General features: G+C 38.1%; 1 protein-coding gene across 2 annotated transcripts in view; it reads left to right on the top strand.

Moving 5' to 3' along the window:
• Nucleotides 1-11137: 11137 nt before the first annotated feature.
• The window catches only part of LOC115625249, a 30101-nt gene continuing 23681 nt past the window's right edge, over nt 11138-17557 (top strand). For both annotated transcript variants that reach the window (XM_030520243.1, XM_030520242.1), the window contains exons 1-3: nt 11138-11352; nt 11411-11459; nt 11516-11586. In XM_030520243.1, coding sequence (XP_030376103.1) covers nt 11290-11352; nt 11411-11459; nt 11516-11586 — 183 coding nt within the window. In that variant the 5' untranslated portion in view covers nt 11138-11289. The remainder of the gene's footprint in view (nt 11353-11410; nt 11460-11515; nt 11587-17557) is intronic.

Here is a 17557-nt window from a genome sequence, read left to right as displayed (position 1 = left end):
TGAAATGCAATAGCAAGAGAGCAAAGCTACAAATGAGAGCGACATTTAGTAGCGTCGGCCACTTCTTGTTGCTCTCTCTATTTGTGGCGCATTTTGGATTCCCACATATGTATATACTTTGTGGGGTTTGCCACGCCACCTTCTGGCTGTTACATTTTTCAGTTCGCGCAAACCTAATATACTCTTGTCAATTTCATGTATAGAGTATAATAAGCAAGTAGGAAAGCTAAAGTCGTATGGTCCTGACTTTGAAATACTCTGTACATATGCTTAGAATAATTATAGAAATAAAAAAATTAAAAAAAAATGTTGATCCATTTTACCTCTCTCGGTATTCGAACTCACGTCAAGAGTGTGTATTTGTACATTTACATAGCACCTGCGCCTATGTCAGTGTATGCATGTCTATGCGTGCCTATTCGTGTCTGTGTGAGCATGTTTGCAGACAACCAAAGCGCCAACATCTACAACAGAATCGTGAGGGGGGAGGGAGCATAGTGGAAAAATATAAGTTAAATCATAAATGATTCGATTGAACAAAAAAATTAATTTTTGGTCAGACCGGAGGTCTGGTTTATTTAGAATAGAAATCAGAACTAAAAGCTAATTACAAATTTCTTTATCTTAATGCCTCAACCTGACAACCAGCGCAGCGTCGACGCGGGATTCCCACGGAATCCCAGTAGACACGGTGTCAGCTTTTTATGTGTTCTAGAGCGGATGCGCGTGCAGTTGCAGTATGAAAATGTTAAGTCTTGCCGAATAACAATAGCGGTGTTAACTCCTCCCCGCGTCCACGTCCACGTTCGTTGAGGGCAATGTCTTGTGCTGCATTAGTAGGCTATGAAATTCTTATTTGTGCCCTTCTCTTGGCAATGGCTCTGCCTATCAGAATGCACAGGCCGACCCCGATGGATGCGTCCATAATGTGTGACGTCATCCGAATTGCTTCTAATTGACGAGTGTTGTTCAAGTGCAATTCTTTTACTGCTTCGAGGGTAAGCGTCTCCTCGAACCGGCGAATAGTTTGTTCCGGTTGGATGATTGCAGGTAATGGTTTGAATCCCGTTGATTCTGTAGAGGAATAACGCGTCTTAATGTTGAATGTTATCACGCCATTTATCACTGGTTTAGTAGGATGAGCCCTGGTTGAATTACATCCACTCTGGCTATGTGCTGGTTGTTTGTTGTTCGGCATGTATTCGGCTTTCCTTCCAAAAGATTTGGCACGCAGGTTGAGTTGGTGATATTGACAATGTTCTTATTCTTACATATCTTTACTTGGTTATAGGGTTTACATACATTTTCTACCCTGTACAATATTTGCTTACATCTAACACATTTTTCTGAATTTAGCTTAACAACAAATTGACCCTTTTTTTATGGGCTTTACTATTATTTCTTTACAAGGTTCTTTATTCGTTATGGGGATTTTTAGAATGTAGATTAATGTTTCATTACTACTTGCGATGCTTATTTCTGCTGTTTGCAAAGCTTCCTCAAGATTAATATATGGAATTTGATCCTGATCTATGACCTGTTTTATTTTACTTATTTCTGATTTGCTCAAAATCTCGGGGTTGCTAACATCTACTTTTGCCCATTGGACAGCGTATACGAGGTTGAGAATCTCATTCTTCAGTATACGTAACTGATACATCAAGGTGATGCCTAAGTCTCTCTCTGCATTACCCTCATAATTTAAGCTGTTTGCCAAATTTTGTGTTTTGTCTGCTATTTCGTTAAGTTTCTCTGTTAATTGTTTATTTATTATGACCTGAAGATTTTTATTTTGAAGTATATTATTTGTTTTTTCCTGAACTATTTCGAAATCTCTGCTGTCAGTTGAACCGGCTATCCACTTCCAGGCAGTTCCCAACAAATCTATATGTCTTTTGCTTCGTCTGTTTGTCTTAAGTTTGTCCAGAAAGTTTTGTAGCCTGCTGATTTCTTCAGAGGCGTATGGGATCGTATGTGCTTAGTCTCGTTCGTATTGTCGTATTTATTATGTCCAAAGTTCTTTGGTAGTCTTCAAGTCCGATTACGTGTACGAGTCTGTACGTCCCTGTTTGTACTAGTGCTTTTCCTGTGGTTATTGTCACCGTCTCAGAGTTTGAGTAGTCTATTATATGTACTTCAGCCGCACATGCGACAAAAAGAGCCCTGAAATATAACCATAATTGTCAGTTTCTTATGAGGCCTTTGTAGATAACGCGTCCTGTTTCTGTTAGTAGTGTTGAGTTCCTATCTTCCTTCACTATTTCCCTCTTGAACCTAGGAGACAGTTTGGTCCCTAATCTTTTGTTGTTTTTCACGAAAATGATGTCGCCTGGTGCGTATTTTTTTATGGGTTGTCTGTTATTATTGTGGTAACTAAGATCTTTCTGCTGTTTTTCTTTGATTTTCTTCGCGGTTATGAGCCTTTGGTTGCTCATTAATTGAGGATTGTCGGCTACTTGTCTTCCAAAAAACAGGTCTACCGGTATTTGTTTAGTAGTTGAATGTATCGTGTAATTATATTTGCATACTGCTCTGTCAATAAGGTCTCTAAAGGAAGTGTGTACTGCTTCTGCCTTCTGGCATCTAATTATTTCTGACAGGGTGGAATGTAGTCTTTCGATTTGTCCATTTGCTGAGCTATTATATGGCGGAGTTTTATAAAAGTTTATATTATATTGATCTTGTAACAACCGCATAATGCTATGTGAACCCAATGATTTCTCGTTATCTATCACTACTATTTCAGGTATTCCAAAATATGTTAGAATTTCTCTAAGTGGCTGTTTTATATCTTGTGTGGCCCTAGAGTTTACTATTCTTGTCTGTACATATTTCGAAAACTTATCGATGGCTGTGAGAACGAACGGGTCTCTTCGAGCACCGGCTTATTGGGGTGTCTCTCATACTTTTGTTCCTTGCATATTTTACATTCCTTTACTACCTTGCTTACCTTTGCTCTCATATGTGGGAAGTAGACCTTGTTCAGAAATTTCTGTTTATTCTCTTGGCTATTTCTGTGCGCTCGCCTATGTTCTGAAACTATTGCGTCTTCTTGGTCAGACTCGTTGATTAAATCCTTGACGAATCTACTAGAGAACCTTATCTTAGAATTGCTGAAATGTACGGGGTAAATTTCCTGAAATTTCCCAATTTCGTTCATCTCTGATCTGATTCTTCTAATATTGCTTTCCATCGTTTTAATTTTTATACCCTGTACCCGTAGGGTAAAAAGGGTATATTAGGTTTGTGCAAAGTAAGTAACAGGCAGAAGGAAGCATCTCCGACCCCATAAAGTTTATATATTCTTGATCAGCATGACGAGAGAAATCGATCTAGACATGTCCGTCCGTCTGTCTGGATGAACGCAAGGATCTCAGAAACTATAAAAGCTAGAATAACCAAAAAGATGGATACCAAATCCAGATTCTCCTAGGTCCGAGAAAGGACGAGTTTATTTTATTTTTTGGAATTTTCCCCCCTTCCCCCGCTACAGAATTTCGTCAATAGCGTCCACATTTCAAATGCTACCTAAACCAAACTTTCATACATAATTTATATATAATTGTCTACTGTTGTTCATTTTATTTTATTTTATTTATTTAATTTTATTCAATTCGGTAAATTCTAAGAAAAGTTATTAGCAACAAATTCTCGCCAGTACAACCCCCACAAACTGCAGCAACAAGTTCGCTCTTCTTCTTCCTCTTTTTGCTTCAGCTATGGGCGCATATAACTCAGTTACGGAAGTTCACCTGGGTACAGGGTATTACACTGTCGGGCTTGCTCGACTGTAGCGTTCTCTCTTGTTATTACTGAGGGCGTAAGTAAGGGGCTGATGATCAGTAAATATTTTAACCTTTGCAATGCCGTATAGGTATTTCCTGAGATTCCTAATTGCCCATACTATTGCTAACATTTCCCTAACGTTGGCTGCATAGTTTTCTTCTGCCCTATTTAGTGTTCTGGATATGAAGACTATTGGTCGATCCGCCTGCGACAGAACTGCGCCTATTGCGTAGTTGGAGGCGTCTGTTGTTAAATGGAACTCTTTACTGTAATCAGGGTAGCTAAGCACGACTTCTTTTGAAACTAAAGCCTGTTTGACATCCTCGAAAGCTTCCAACGTAGCCCGATCCAATTTTATTGGTGTTTTATTTGATATTTTTTTGGGCGAACGTCCTGCCTCCCCTCTTAAAAGGGTTGTCAGGGGTTTTGCAAGATTCGCATAACCTTTGACAAACCGTCGGTAGTACCCCGAGAGTCCCAGAAAAGATCGAAGGTCCCTAAGTGTTTGGGGTACTGGGAACTCGGTAATTGCCTTGACTTTGTTCGGATTAGTTTTGACGCCACTCGGCGTAATAACACAACCCAAAAAGTCTACTTCGCTATGTAGACTAGGCATCTTTTCCCTATATGTTCCCTTAGTATGTCGTCTACTGCACGTTGAAAGATTGAAGGGGCATTTTTAAAGCCAAATGGAAGCCTTGTTAACTCATATTTCCCGATTCTTATAGAAAAGGCAGTCTTCTCGATATCAGATTCCCGACGAGGAATTTGATGAAACCCGCTTTTCAAGTCTAAAACTGAGAAACATGTGTTTTTTCCCAGTTCTGTCAGAATTTCGCATATATCAGGAATTGGGTACATATCCGCTATTGTTACCGAATTGAGTTTTCGGTAATCGACTACAATTCGAAATTTCCTCTCGTTCGAGGCATCCAACTTTTTTGGTACCACCCAAATTGGCGAATTATATGGAGACCGTGAAGGTCTTATTATGCCACTATCTAACAGTTCTTTAATTTGCTTGTCTACTACCTCTTTCAGTGGTTCTGGATACGGATACGATTTCGAATACACTTGAGTGTCGGTTGTAGTACGAATTTCCCCTTTAACTCTGGTAGTGACCGTACGTTTATCGTTTGGTTCTGAAAACAATTTTGGAAATTCTGCACAAAGTTTATGCATTCTGTTCTTTTGCTCTATAGATGGTTGCTGTTTTAGTTTTATCTTGAGCGTGTCCATTATGGTTAGTATATTTTGATGGAGGTTAATTTGGGCTCTAAATTCTTTGAGGGTATCGTGGCCTAAAATGGCGTGAAAAGATTTTAGTGCTGGTAGTAAATAAAATTTTGCGCTTGTGTTACAAAGGCCAAATGGGTTTGCCACTATTTGGTGTGTTATTTGATTTCTACCATTTACAGTGCCTGCATGGAATAGCTGTCTATTAGGCTTAGGATTTTTTACAATTTCTGGCTGGATATAGTTTTTATTGGATCCTGTGTCAATTAGTATCTTTGTCATTTCACCGTTGCCCATTCTACATTCTATATATGGCAACGAAGAAGTTATTCTAAAAAGTTAATATCTGTGAATTCGTGCTCGATTTCTCCACCCTCTGTGCTTTCAATATAATCCTCAAAATTTTCGTCTTCATCGTTTTCTTCATTATACTCGTCAATCTGTTCGTTGTACGTCTCTTCCTCCTGTTCTGTCATTACATGGAAGTTTCGCTGTCTTTTATCGTCCGGCCTGTTTCCGTATGTGTTTGATGGTCTCTTTCCCTGAAAATTGTCACTTGGTCTGTTCATGTAGTCATGGTCTGTTCATGTAGTTTATCTTCCTTGTCTGTATACTTTGGTCAATGTCCATTGGCTCAGGTGGTGCCAATGGTTTAGGAGCAGATGGACGTTGTGGAGGCATATTGCCAAATGGACGTTGTGGATAATTATTTGATGCATGAGCATTGAAATTTCTCTGATAGGGATTTAGTTGCCTTGTTGCAAAATTATTGGATTGAATAAAGTTTGGTATTTGTCTCGTGGTCTGTGAGGCTAAGTATGCTGTATTTCTTTTTGGAGGAATCGGTGGTGCTGTTGCATTGAACTGTTTCCTAGGGATGCCTTGTGCACCAACTGCATGGTTTGTTCTAAATTTCTGGTTTTCCAATTTTTGGCAGAGTTGCAGAGCCTGTGGTAAATCAATAGGTTCTTTCATGCCTAGGAGCCTGGGGAGATCGCCATTTAGACCTCTCACAAAGGTATCCAAGGCCTTATCCCTATATGTTCTGGTTAAAAGCTCAAGTGCATCGCCACTTATTTTCATGCTCGAAATTTTTGTTAAGTATGAGAGACAGATGCGAGTAGACATGCTGGTAAAATTCCGATATAGAATGCTGTCCTTGTATGAGGCCAGACATTTGGTATTCGAGGGTACCTATATCTCTCCTATCGGCGTAATTATTTGTTAGATGCTCTGATATGGCTTCCCAATTAGGTGGAGTATTATAAGCTTCTAAAACTTGGTCTGCATTTCCTACCACCTTGTTTCTGATAGTACTTAGGATTCCGTAGTATTTCGGAGTTCCTTTCAAAGTTGAATAAATGTCTAGAACTCGGTCGACGCTTTTTTTCCAGGAGCTAAACTCCCCTGAATTGCCTGAAAATTCCCTAAGGCTTTTAACAATATCGGGAATCTTATCGAATTCTCCCAGGTTTGATCTGTCTATGCTTACGCTCTGGTCCACCCATCTCTGTATTTTGTTTTCTCCTAGTCTCTGTGTCAGGGCCTCTTGTACTACCTGCGAAATGGTTGCTACTAGCTCTACCTGGCTCATGTGGGCAATAGGAGGATTGATGCTAGCACTTGGCATATTTTGGCTTTGATTCTGGTTAAGCTGCGGTGGCCTAATTAGATTATTTGGATTTGCCATAATTGTTACTATACTTTTGTTGAAATGGATATAAATAACTCCAGAAGCTCTTTACACACAGGAGAAATAATCACTTGTATGTATATAGAAATGCAAAGGTTCAAATGAAATAATGAATTGTATAAAAGTATATGTGTATAAAAATGCAAAAGCTTAAATGAATAATAAATTTTATAAGAATATGGTTGTAAAAGGATATTATTCTTTATCCTGTTACAAAATTCAAGCTTTTTTCTTCAATTTTTTTTTTTTTAATGTTGTTTTAATTGCGCAAATTGCGGGTTTCTTATTTTGGTTTTTAAACAATTCTCTTTCTTTTTTATGATTAGTCACACTTTGTTTTTCATTTAATTTGTTCTATAATTAAATAGTGTCAACCGTAAAAGGATTTTTTTTTTTTGTATTTTCAAAATTTTTAGGCGTCTATTTTATTCGTATACATATTTTTTTATTTATTTATGTTTTTTTTTTTAAAACCAGACAGCTGGTTTTACCCTTCTACCCTGGAGGGCCCTTTTAGGATTCGAAGGATTGGGCAGTTTATACTGTATTTTTAAAATTTCCGTTCAAAATCAGTTCGGACGTAGTACTTTATTTTTTTACGGTATTTTATACAAGTATATCTCTTTTTGGTTGCACTGTTCACTTTTAATTTCGTGTATTTTTTATCTTTTCCATTTTCTTTATCAAAACTAATTTTTAAATTGTATAAAAAATATTTTGTTTTCTTTTTCTTTTACATTTCCTTAGAAATTTCTTTGTTTCAAAATAGCATGAAATTTTCCTTTTTCTTTTGTTTCACAATTCGAATATGTTTTTGTATAATTCTTAATTCTACTTACAATATAAGGTGGAACATTTTATCGTCGCCGGCTGGCGGGTATGCTCCTTTTTGCTGTTGCTACTAGGGTACCCTTTCCTAGCATTCCCGCGGCGGTGACTGCGAACTTATCTACAATCACTGTTCCTGGTTCGTCTTCTGGCACCGGTATCTTCGCCTGCCGTTTTCGTTCCTTTTTTCGTCCGAAGGGCAGCCTAAGGGTGCTCTTACATCGAATTTTTTAGGTTTTTCGTCGCTCGCTCTATTAGGCCGCTTTGTGATTTGCTAGCCTTGCACTGTCTTTTTAATACGACACACACGTAGGAATGGCAGCTACTTAAGGTGCACTTATATCCTTTTACGTTTGACGAATTTCTACCCCACGTTGGGCGCCAGTTAAATGATTCGATTGAATAAAAAAATGAATTTTTGATCAGACCGGTGGTCTGGTATATTTAGAATAGAAATCAGCTAAAAGCTAATTACAAATTTCTTTATCTTAATGCCTCAACCTGACAACCAGCGCAGCGTCGACGCGGCAGCGGCGCAGCTATGCTGACGTGTAGTTCGTTCCCACGGAAGCCCCGTAGACATGGTGTCAGCTTTTTATGTGTTCTAGAGCGGATGCGCGTGCAGTTGCAATATGAAAATGTTAAGTCTTGCCGAATAACAATTTCGGTGTTAACTTATATACTTTGTGGGGTCTGCCACGCCTCCTTCAGCCTGTTACATTTTTTAGCTCGCGCAAACCTAATATACTCTTGTACATTTCATGTACAGAGTATAAAACAAGAGAGAACACTACAGTCGAGCAAGCCCGACAGTAAAATACCCTGTACTCTCCACAAAAAGGAAAAATTAAAAAAAAAATTAAAATTAAAAAAAAAATGAATGAATGAATGAATGAATTAATTAAATTAAATTAGAATACATGTTTATGTTCGGTTTTAACAGCATACATTTACATCACGTACCTATGCGTGTTTATATGCGTGTATGTATGCAGCACAAAGTTGAACCAAAGCAGCAACAACAACAACAGCTGCGGGCAGCGCTGCCGACAGAGCTGCAAGCAGCGCATGAGCAGCGATTTTACTTATGGCTATAACTTTCTTCTGAATTGACCTATCATGATGAATGGCACACGGCCACATTAGTACTAACTGGATGTACCTACCAAAATTGATTTCAAAATTCCGAGAATTACGGAAGTTATAAGAAAAAACACGAATTGCGTGGAAGTGGGGGGGAGTGGGAGGGTGTATCAGAAAAAATAAACAAACTCGATCTGCCTAGGGCTTATAGGAACCTTGATACCAATTTTGGTTATCCTAGCTCTTGTACTTACTGAGACTGACACAGACGGACATGGCTATATCGACTCGTCTTGTCATCCTGATCAAAAATATATATACTTTGTGGGGTCTGCCACGCCTCTTTCTGCCTGTTACATACATTCGCACAAAACTAGTATACCCTTTCACCCTTTGGGTACAGGGTATAAAAAGGAAATTGTAATTTATTTTAAAAAAATTTAAATTGTTGAGTATATAAAGAAACAATAAAACAAGAGAGAACGCTACAGTCGAGCAAGCCCGGCAGTGTAATACCCTGTACCCAGGTAAACTTGCGTCACTGAGTTATATGCGCCCATAGCAGCAGCAAAAAGAGGAAGAAGAAGAGCGAATTTGTTGCTGCAGTTTGTGGGGGTTGTACTGGCGAGAATTTGTTTTTCTAATAACTTTTCTTAGAATTGACCGAATTAAATAAAATTTTGAACAACAATAGACAATTATTATACCCTGTACCCGTAGGGTAAAAAGGGTATATTAGGTTTGTGCAAAGTATGTAACATACAGAAGGAAGCATCTCCGACCCCATAAAGTATATATATTCTTGATCAGCATGACGAGAGAAACCGATCTAGACATGTCCGTCCGTCTGTCCGTCCGTCTGTCCGTCCGTCTGTCCGTCCGTCTGTCCGTCCGTCTGGATGAACGCAAGGATCTCGGAAACTATAAAAGCTAGAATAACCAAAGTTGGCATCCAGATTCTCCTAGGTCCGAGTAAGGACGAGTTTATTTTTTTTTTTTTTAATTTCCTCCCCCTTCCCCCGCTACAGAATTAGAATTGACCGAATTTGATAGAATTAAAATTAAACAACAGTAGATAATTGTATAGAAATTATGTGTGCAAAGTTTGGTTTAGGTAGCATTTGAAATGTGGACGATATTGACGAAATTCTGTAGCGGGGGAAAGGGGGGAAAATTCCAAAAAATAAAATAAACTCGTCCTTACTCGGACCTAGGAGAATCTGGATGCCAACTTTGGTTATTCTAGCTTTTATAGTTTCTGAGATCCTTGCGTTCATCCAGACGGACGGACAGACGTACGGACAGACGGACGGACATGTCTAGATCGATTTCTCTCGTCATGCTGATCAAGAATATATATACTTTATGGGGTCGGAGATGCTTCCTTCTGTATGTTACATACTTTGCACAAACCTAATATACCCTTTTTACCCTACGGGTACAGGGTATAACAAGTAAAAAGCTAAAGTCGGGTGTCCCGACTTTAAAATACTCTGTACATATGTTTAGAATAATTATAGAAATTTAAAAAAGTAAGAGAATTACAAGTAAAAAAATTTTTTTTTATCAATATTACGTCTCTTGGTATTCGAACTCACGTAAAGGATGTATAATTGCACATTTACATAGCAAAATTTGAGTTCGAATTTCCAAAAATTATAAGTGTTATGAAAGATCACTAGTTGCGCGAGAGATGGGGGAGGGAGGGAAATTCCAAGACACATTTTCTGAGTATTCACATAAGGCATCTGGGATTAAAATTTGGTCTCCTTATGCCTCATAGTGTCGAAGATATAGGCGATGTAAAATCGGGAAAACCCCCTTAGGAGGGAAGTGGGGGGCAAATCGAAAAAATAAAATAAAATTGCACAGCGTACAGACATAAGGCATCTTTGTGCAAAATTTGGTGTCTCTATCTATTATAGTCTCTGAGATCCAGGTCGGAGAGACAGGCAGACAGCTCGTCTGAGAGACACAGGCGACTCGTCTTGCCACGCTGATCCAGAATATATATATCCTTCTGCCTGTTACATTTTCAGCTCCCGCAAACCTAATATACATACTCTTGTACATTTTATGTACAGAGAATAAATATTAAATTAATTTTATGAATTATACATAAATGGAGACAAATGCTTATGTACAGTTTCAGTGCATCAAAAAACATTAAACAACTAGATCGCCCAGGACTTAGGGGAACCTGGATACCAAGTTTGGTTCTAGCTCTTGTATCTTCTAAGATCCTTTCGTTTATACATACGGACGGACGGACATACGGACATGGCTATATCGACTCGGCTTGTCACCCTGATCAATATAAATAATACTTTGTGGGGTCGGCCACGCCTAGTATACTCTTCGTCCTTTGAGTACAGGGTATACAAAACCCCGTCTCCATACTCTCCTATGTTTCAAAGTTTTCAGCTCTGCTCTTAAAATTGAAATCACAAAGCAACCAGATGATGTAAACATCAACGCCAAATGGAATCATTTCCTTAGTATACCAGAATTTTCTCGGAATTAAAATCGTTTTCGGCAATAGTGTAAAATTATTCAGTAGGTACAAATGCAAAAATTCAGCTCCACCTGAAAGAATACGTTTACTTCGTGCATATATCTCTGTTCAGCGATCAAAAAGCTATTAGTTGCACAAAACAATCGACATGGCCCATCGCATTATGGCTAGCGCTAAAGGGTTGCGCCCTCTCATGGCACCCATAACAAGGGTACGCATCTTCAACCATTCTGAATCCTTTGCAAATAATTCGCTTCCCTTCTCTATAGCTGGGTCCGCAGGCCACTATTCAAATTCGTCACGGCTGCATACTTTGTAGTAAGTAACATTGTGTTTCTCTTGAAAGCAACTTCTCCTTCAATTTACCATCGCAGAGCCTCCTGTTCCTTGGCTGCAGAAGCCCAGTTTGGTATTTTCAAAGGAAGCAGTTACACATCATTGGGGGGTAAGTTTGAAAAACAAATGAAGTGACAATTGCAAAAAAAATGAAATAAAGCTCCGAAAATACTGGCGGCCCATTTCACAATGGACTGAGTTATGTGAGTCCACGCTCGCATATGCGTACACTGGGAAAAGGAACTAGAACAATTTAGAACTGGTGGAAGCAAAATTATTATTATACTCTGTACATGAAATGTACAGAAGTATATTAGGTTTGCGGGAGCTGAAAAATGTAACAGGCAGAAGGAGGCGTGGCAGACCCCACAAAGTATATGTATATATTCTGTATGTCCGTCCGTATGAACACCTGGATCTCAGAGACTATAAGAGATAGAGACACCAAATTTTGCACAAAGATGCCTTATGTGTGTATTCTATACGAGTTTGTTTTATTCCGAGAACATCATAAACTGCGATCAAAAAATTAGGAAAAAAAAGTACACCGAAAAAAATTTTGATCACATTTATGAACATTCATTTAATAATTTTTCGAAGTCTATTTCCTCTTCACTTAAAGCAATTCGTAATAAATCTGATAAATTTATGTCACTTAATTTATTCCTATAAACATTTTTAATATATTTAATGTTTGAAAATGCAGCTTCGCACACATAAGTGCTGTTTGGCTCTAGCTTAACGACAAGTTCCAACCTTTCTCTATCATTCAACATGCATATGCATTTTCATGGTGATTAAAATAGTGTCGCCGAATATTATAATTTTTTTTTAACATACCACAGTTCCGCAAATAAGACACTGATGTACTCCCACATTTAATAGGAAAAAAAAATACCGCGTCTCAATCTCGGAAATATTAATTTCATTAGCCATTGTTCAGTTTTAAATCAAATATATGTAAGTAAGATTATAAGTAAATAACTTGACGAAAATCATAAAAGTTTTACTGAAACACTATCATTTATAATTTGTCAATACACTTTGAATGTCAGTGCATAAGTGACCGTCAGCGGGTATTGCAAATCGATCATTAGTACACACACTGTGTGTATTTTGTTATTGCATCGATCTACTTGTGCGTCTGGCTGGCGACAACACTGCGTGTATTTTGTTATTGTAAGTTTGCTCGAGATCAGTACTTTGCTTGTGCGTCTGGCTGTCGCCAGTTACCAAAACATAACGGAAAGAGCCCTGGGAGCCCAAAGAGCCACTACGTGCCCACCGCTGAGTTATAGCCATAAATATATCTGCTGCTGCAGCGCTGTTCAAGCGCTGCCCAAGCGCTGTCCGCTGATGTTGTTGATGTTGCTGTTTGGTTGACTGCGAAAATGCTTACACAGACACGAATAGATGCGCATAGGCATACATACACTCACACAGACGCAATTGCTATGTTAATGTGCAATTATAAACTCTTTACGTGAGTTCGAATACCGAGAGAGGTAAAATCGATCCAATTTTTATACCCTGTATATTAGGTTTGTGCAAAGTATGTAACATGCAGAAGGAAGCATCTCCGACCCCATAAAGTATATATATTCTGAATCAGCATGACGAGAGAAATCGATCTAGACATGTCCGTCCGTCTGGATGAACGCGAGGATCTCAGAAACTATAAAAGCTAGAATAACCAAAGTTGGCATCCAGATTCTCCTAGGTCCGAGAAAGGACGAGTTTATTTTATTTTTTGGAATTTTCCCCCCCTTCCCCCGCTACAGAATTTCGTCAATAGCGTCCACATTTCAAATGCTACCTAAACCAAACTTATATAATCTCTATATAGTATATAAAACAGTTTGTCCTGACTGACTGATTGGCAATCAACGCACAGCCCAAACGGTAAGAGCTAGGAAGCTGAAATTTGGACACAAGATCCCTCTTATAGTGAAAGTGAGCACTAAGAAGGGGTTTCGGAAAATTCGAGCTCCAAAGGGCGGAAAACGAGCTCCAACGTTTGTATGAAAAATCTACAATTTTTATCCGATTAACTTCAAACTTTGTATACTCTCACAAAGAATACAAAAAAAACTGTATACTTGGATTTTCAATATTTTTCCTGCGGCCTGAATAATAATGATTTTCCGGTGGAAAATTCGGTAAACGAAAAGCTATGTGCAATCAACGCACAGCCCAAACGGTTAGAGCTAGGAGGCTGAAAATTGGACACATGTTGTCTTCAGTGGTGTAGGTGAGCACTAAGAAGCGGTTTTGGAAAATTCGAACGCCAAAGGGGGGAAAACGGGCTCCAACGTTTGTATGAAAAATCTACAATTTTCATCCAATTAACTTCAAACTTAGTTTGTATACTCTCAAAAAGAATACAAGAAAAACTGTATACTTGGTTTTTCACAATTTTTCCTGGGGCATGAAAAAAGGGGGGTTTTCCGTGGAAAAATTGAAACACAATCAACACCCCACAGCCTAAACGGTAAAAGCTAAGAAACTGAAATTTGGGCTCAAGTATCCTATCATGGTGTAGATGCGCACTAAGAAGGGATTTTGGAAAATTCGAGCTCCAAAGGGGGGAAAAGTAGCTCCAAAGTTTGTTTGAAAATTCTGCATTTCTGAATCGATCAACTTTAAATTTGGTTTTTATAATCTATAACAGAATACAAACAAAACTGCATACTCGGTTTTTCGAAATTTGTGTTGGAGCTTGAATTATTGGGGTTTTAATATTTATTCATTTTTTCAAATGAAAAGTTTGTGTTATAAATTTTGTCCGATCGATTTCAAATTTGGGTAATATAATCTACGTAACTAAAATTACAACTTTGCATTTAACGATTTTTAAAATATGCATTTTACAAATGCAGACAGAACAAACAATACAAAATATCAAACAGTTGGGGACAACTAAGTATACATACACACACAAACATACATACAAGCAGCTGTTCGTGTAGTTGCGTGCAAACGGTTGAAGTAGCCAAAGCAAAATGTGAGACACTAATGTGTGAATGTTCATTTGTACACATGTATGTACATACATACATACATATGTATAAAAGTACATTCGTCTTGCACTGACAGGGCAAGAAATGTTAAATAATTAAAAATTATTAACATTATAACATAAACATACATATGTACATGCATATGCATGTATGCCTGTATATGTATGTAGCATGTACATACAAAACAACAACAACAACTTTAAGTTGTTGGCTCGCACATCTTCTTTCGTTTTGACCATTTAATGTTAATTGCAAAGGCAAAACGTCAAAAGTTTACAGTTACCGTCGCTAAGCAACGACTGCGTAAGCGATAGTAAAGCAGAAACCGAATAACGGAGCTACGCATATTCTGCTTCGCATTGCGGGCAGATGTATGTATGTATGATTTGTTCTTATTGATCTCAATAAATAATTAGATTTTATTATTTAAATATTCTGCTTATTGCATTCAAACTTCGATATTTTGATGGTATCGGTGGCTTCAACTATCGAAAGTTTTACTCTAGCAAATTGAGATGAGAATTGTCAGTGCTTTTTGATCGTGGCTCATCGCTGCACGGCATTGACACGAGTGCCGTGTTTCATATTCCGAGTTTGTGCGTGACCGCATTGACTCAAAATGGCACGAAAAGGCTCAAATGTGAATTTAAAATTAGGATATACCCTTATAATTATTCCCCTTTTTTGCACATAGTCTATCTTAAAACGTTGCGTTATCTCTATATATAAAACAGTTTGTCCTGACTAATTGGTGATCAACGCACAGCCCAAACGGTAAAAGATGAAATTTGGACTCAAGTATCTTTTCATAGTATCCATCATAGTGTAGGAGCACACTAAGAAAGGCTTTTGGAAAATTCTAGCTCCAACGGGGGGAAAACGAGCTTTAAAAAATATTAGTTATAGTGGTCATGTTCGTTGAACGAAATAGTTTGTCAAGAACAAAAATGTCACGGACTACTGAACAATTTTTTGTCAAGAACAGAAAATGTTCATTTAAATACCTTAAATGCCTTCCTACTGGTAACTTATAAGGTGAAAACATATACATAGGTAGGTTATGCACAAAATAAATACAATTGGAAACATTATATTGAGCCGGGTTAAGACGGGCAATACCTGCTAGTAATTTATATATGATTGTCTACTGTTGTATAAAATTTTATTCAATTCAGCAACAAGTTCGCTCTTCTTCTTCCTCTCTTTGCTTCAGCTATGGGCGCATATAACTCAGTGACGGAAGTTTACATGGGTACAGGGTATTACACTTTCGGGCTTGCTCGACTGTAGTGTTCTCTCTTGTTATACCCTGTATCCATAGGGTATACTAGTTCTTTGCGAATGTATGTAACAGACCGCACAAAGTATATATATTCTTGCTCAAGGTGACAAGCCGAGTCGATATAGCCATGTCCGTCTGTATGAACGCAAGGATCTCGTAAATTATAAGAGCTAGAATAACCAAACTTGGTATCCAGATTCTCCTAAGTCGGACAAAGTCTGATGCACCCCTCCAATTCCCCGTTATTCGCGATTTTCCATAACTCCCGTTATTCCTGGAGTTTTCGACGTAAATTTGGTTATATTTGGTCCATAAATATAATCTCTGCCCAAGTTCTGTCCACAGCTGTTGTTGCTGCTGTTTTGACTTATTTCTGTACTGTATACATACACGCACAGACACGATTCTGATGTAAGTGTATGCTGTTGAAACTGTACATAAATATGTATCTCCATTTATGTATGTATGTATGTATGTATGTATGTATGTATGTATGTATGTATGTACATATGTATTAATTTAATTATTTTAAAATTAATTTTTAAGATTTTTTAAAATTTTTTTTCTTTCTTGTGGGAATTGGTACAGGGTATTAAAGAGTGTAGCCCGCTCGACTCTAGCATTTCTTTCTTGTTACTACTATTTTTTGTTGGCAGCTGCTAGTTAGAAGTCTGTCACTTGTCCTGGCACAATTTTTACAGGTAGCATTTATTTTTTCTTTAGATTTTCAAACGAAAAGCCAGTGCGCCCTTTGCATTGAAAATCCTTTGACACTGCTGCTCCTGTTGTTGTGCAAACAGAGGCGTTGCGCTTCGTTTCTTTTGCACTTGTTGCTCTTTTGTTTCATGCATCGCATCACATTTCGATTGAGTATCCTGCCCAGCCAATAAAGAAAAACGCATTGTCTGCTATAGATTCCTTTAAATAATATTACAGCATTTAGCTTGAAATTCAATGGGGTATACTATATGTATGTTATATGAGTTGATCATAGTCTATAAAAGAGACAAAGCGGATAGGGTGCTTTACGAGTTTTTATACTCTGTACATGAAATGTACAAGAGTATATTAGGTTTGCGGGAGCTGAAAAATGTAACAGGCAGAAGGAGGCGTGGTAGACCCCACAAAGTATATATATTCTTGATCAGCATGACAATACGAGTCGATTTAGCCCTGTCTGTCTGTCTGTCCGTCCGTCCGTATGATCACCTAGATCTCAGAGACTATAAGATACAGAGACACCAAATTTTGCACAAAGATGCGTTATGTGTGTACGCTATACTAGTTTGTTTAATTTTTTTGATTCCCCTCCCCCCCCACTTCCCCCCTATGGGGGTTTTCCCGATTTTCCATTCGTATAATCGCCTATATCTCAGAGACTATAAGACCTAGGAACACCAAATCTTAGTCCCAGATGCCTTGTGTGTACGCAGAAAATGTATATTTTGGAATTTCCCTCCCTCCCCCCTCTCCGCCGCAAATGCGATTTTCTCTAACTCCCGTAATTCTTAGAATTTCGAACTAAAATTTTGGAAATACCCCCGAGTTATTATGTGTCCGTGTGTCAAGTTTCACTATGATAGACCGATTTAACAAGAAGTTATAGCCATAAATATATTTGCTGCTGCCGCGTTGCTCAAGCGCTGCCCGCGGATGTTGTTGATGTTGCTGTTTGGTTGACTGCGAAAATGCTTACACAGACACAAATAGACGCACATAAACATACATACACTCACATAGACGCAATTGCTTTGTATATGTGCAATTATATACCCTTT

This window comes from Scaptodrosophila lebanonensis, unplaced genomic scaffold, assembly GCF_003285725.1.
Source record: "Scaptodrosophila lebanonensis strain 11010-0011.00,11010-0021.00 unplaced genomic scaffold, SlebRS2 tig00000072-arrow-pilon, whole genome shotgun sequence".
NCBI lineage: Eukaryota > Metazoa > Arthropoda > Insecta > Diptera > Drosophilidae > Scaptodrosophila > Scaptodrosophila lebanonensis.
This window is presented reverse-complemented; position numbering and strand designations above follow the sequence as displayed.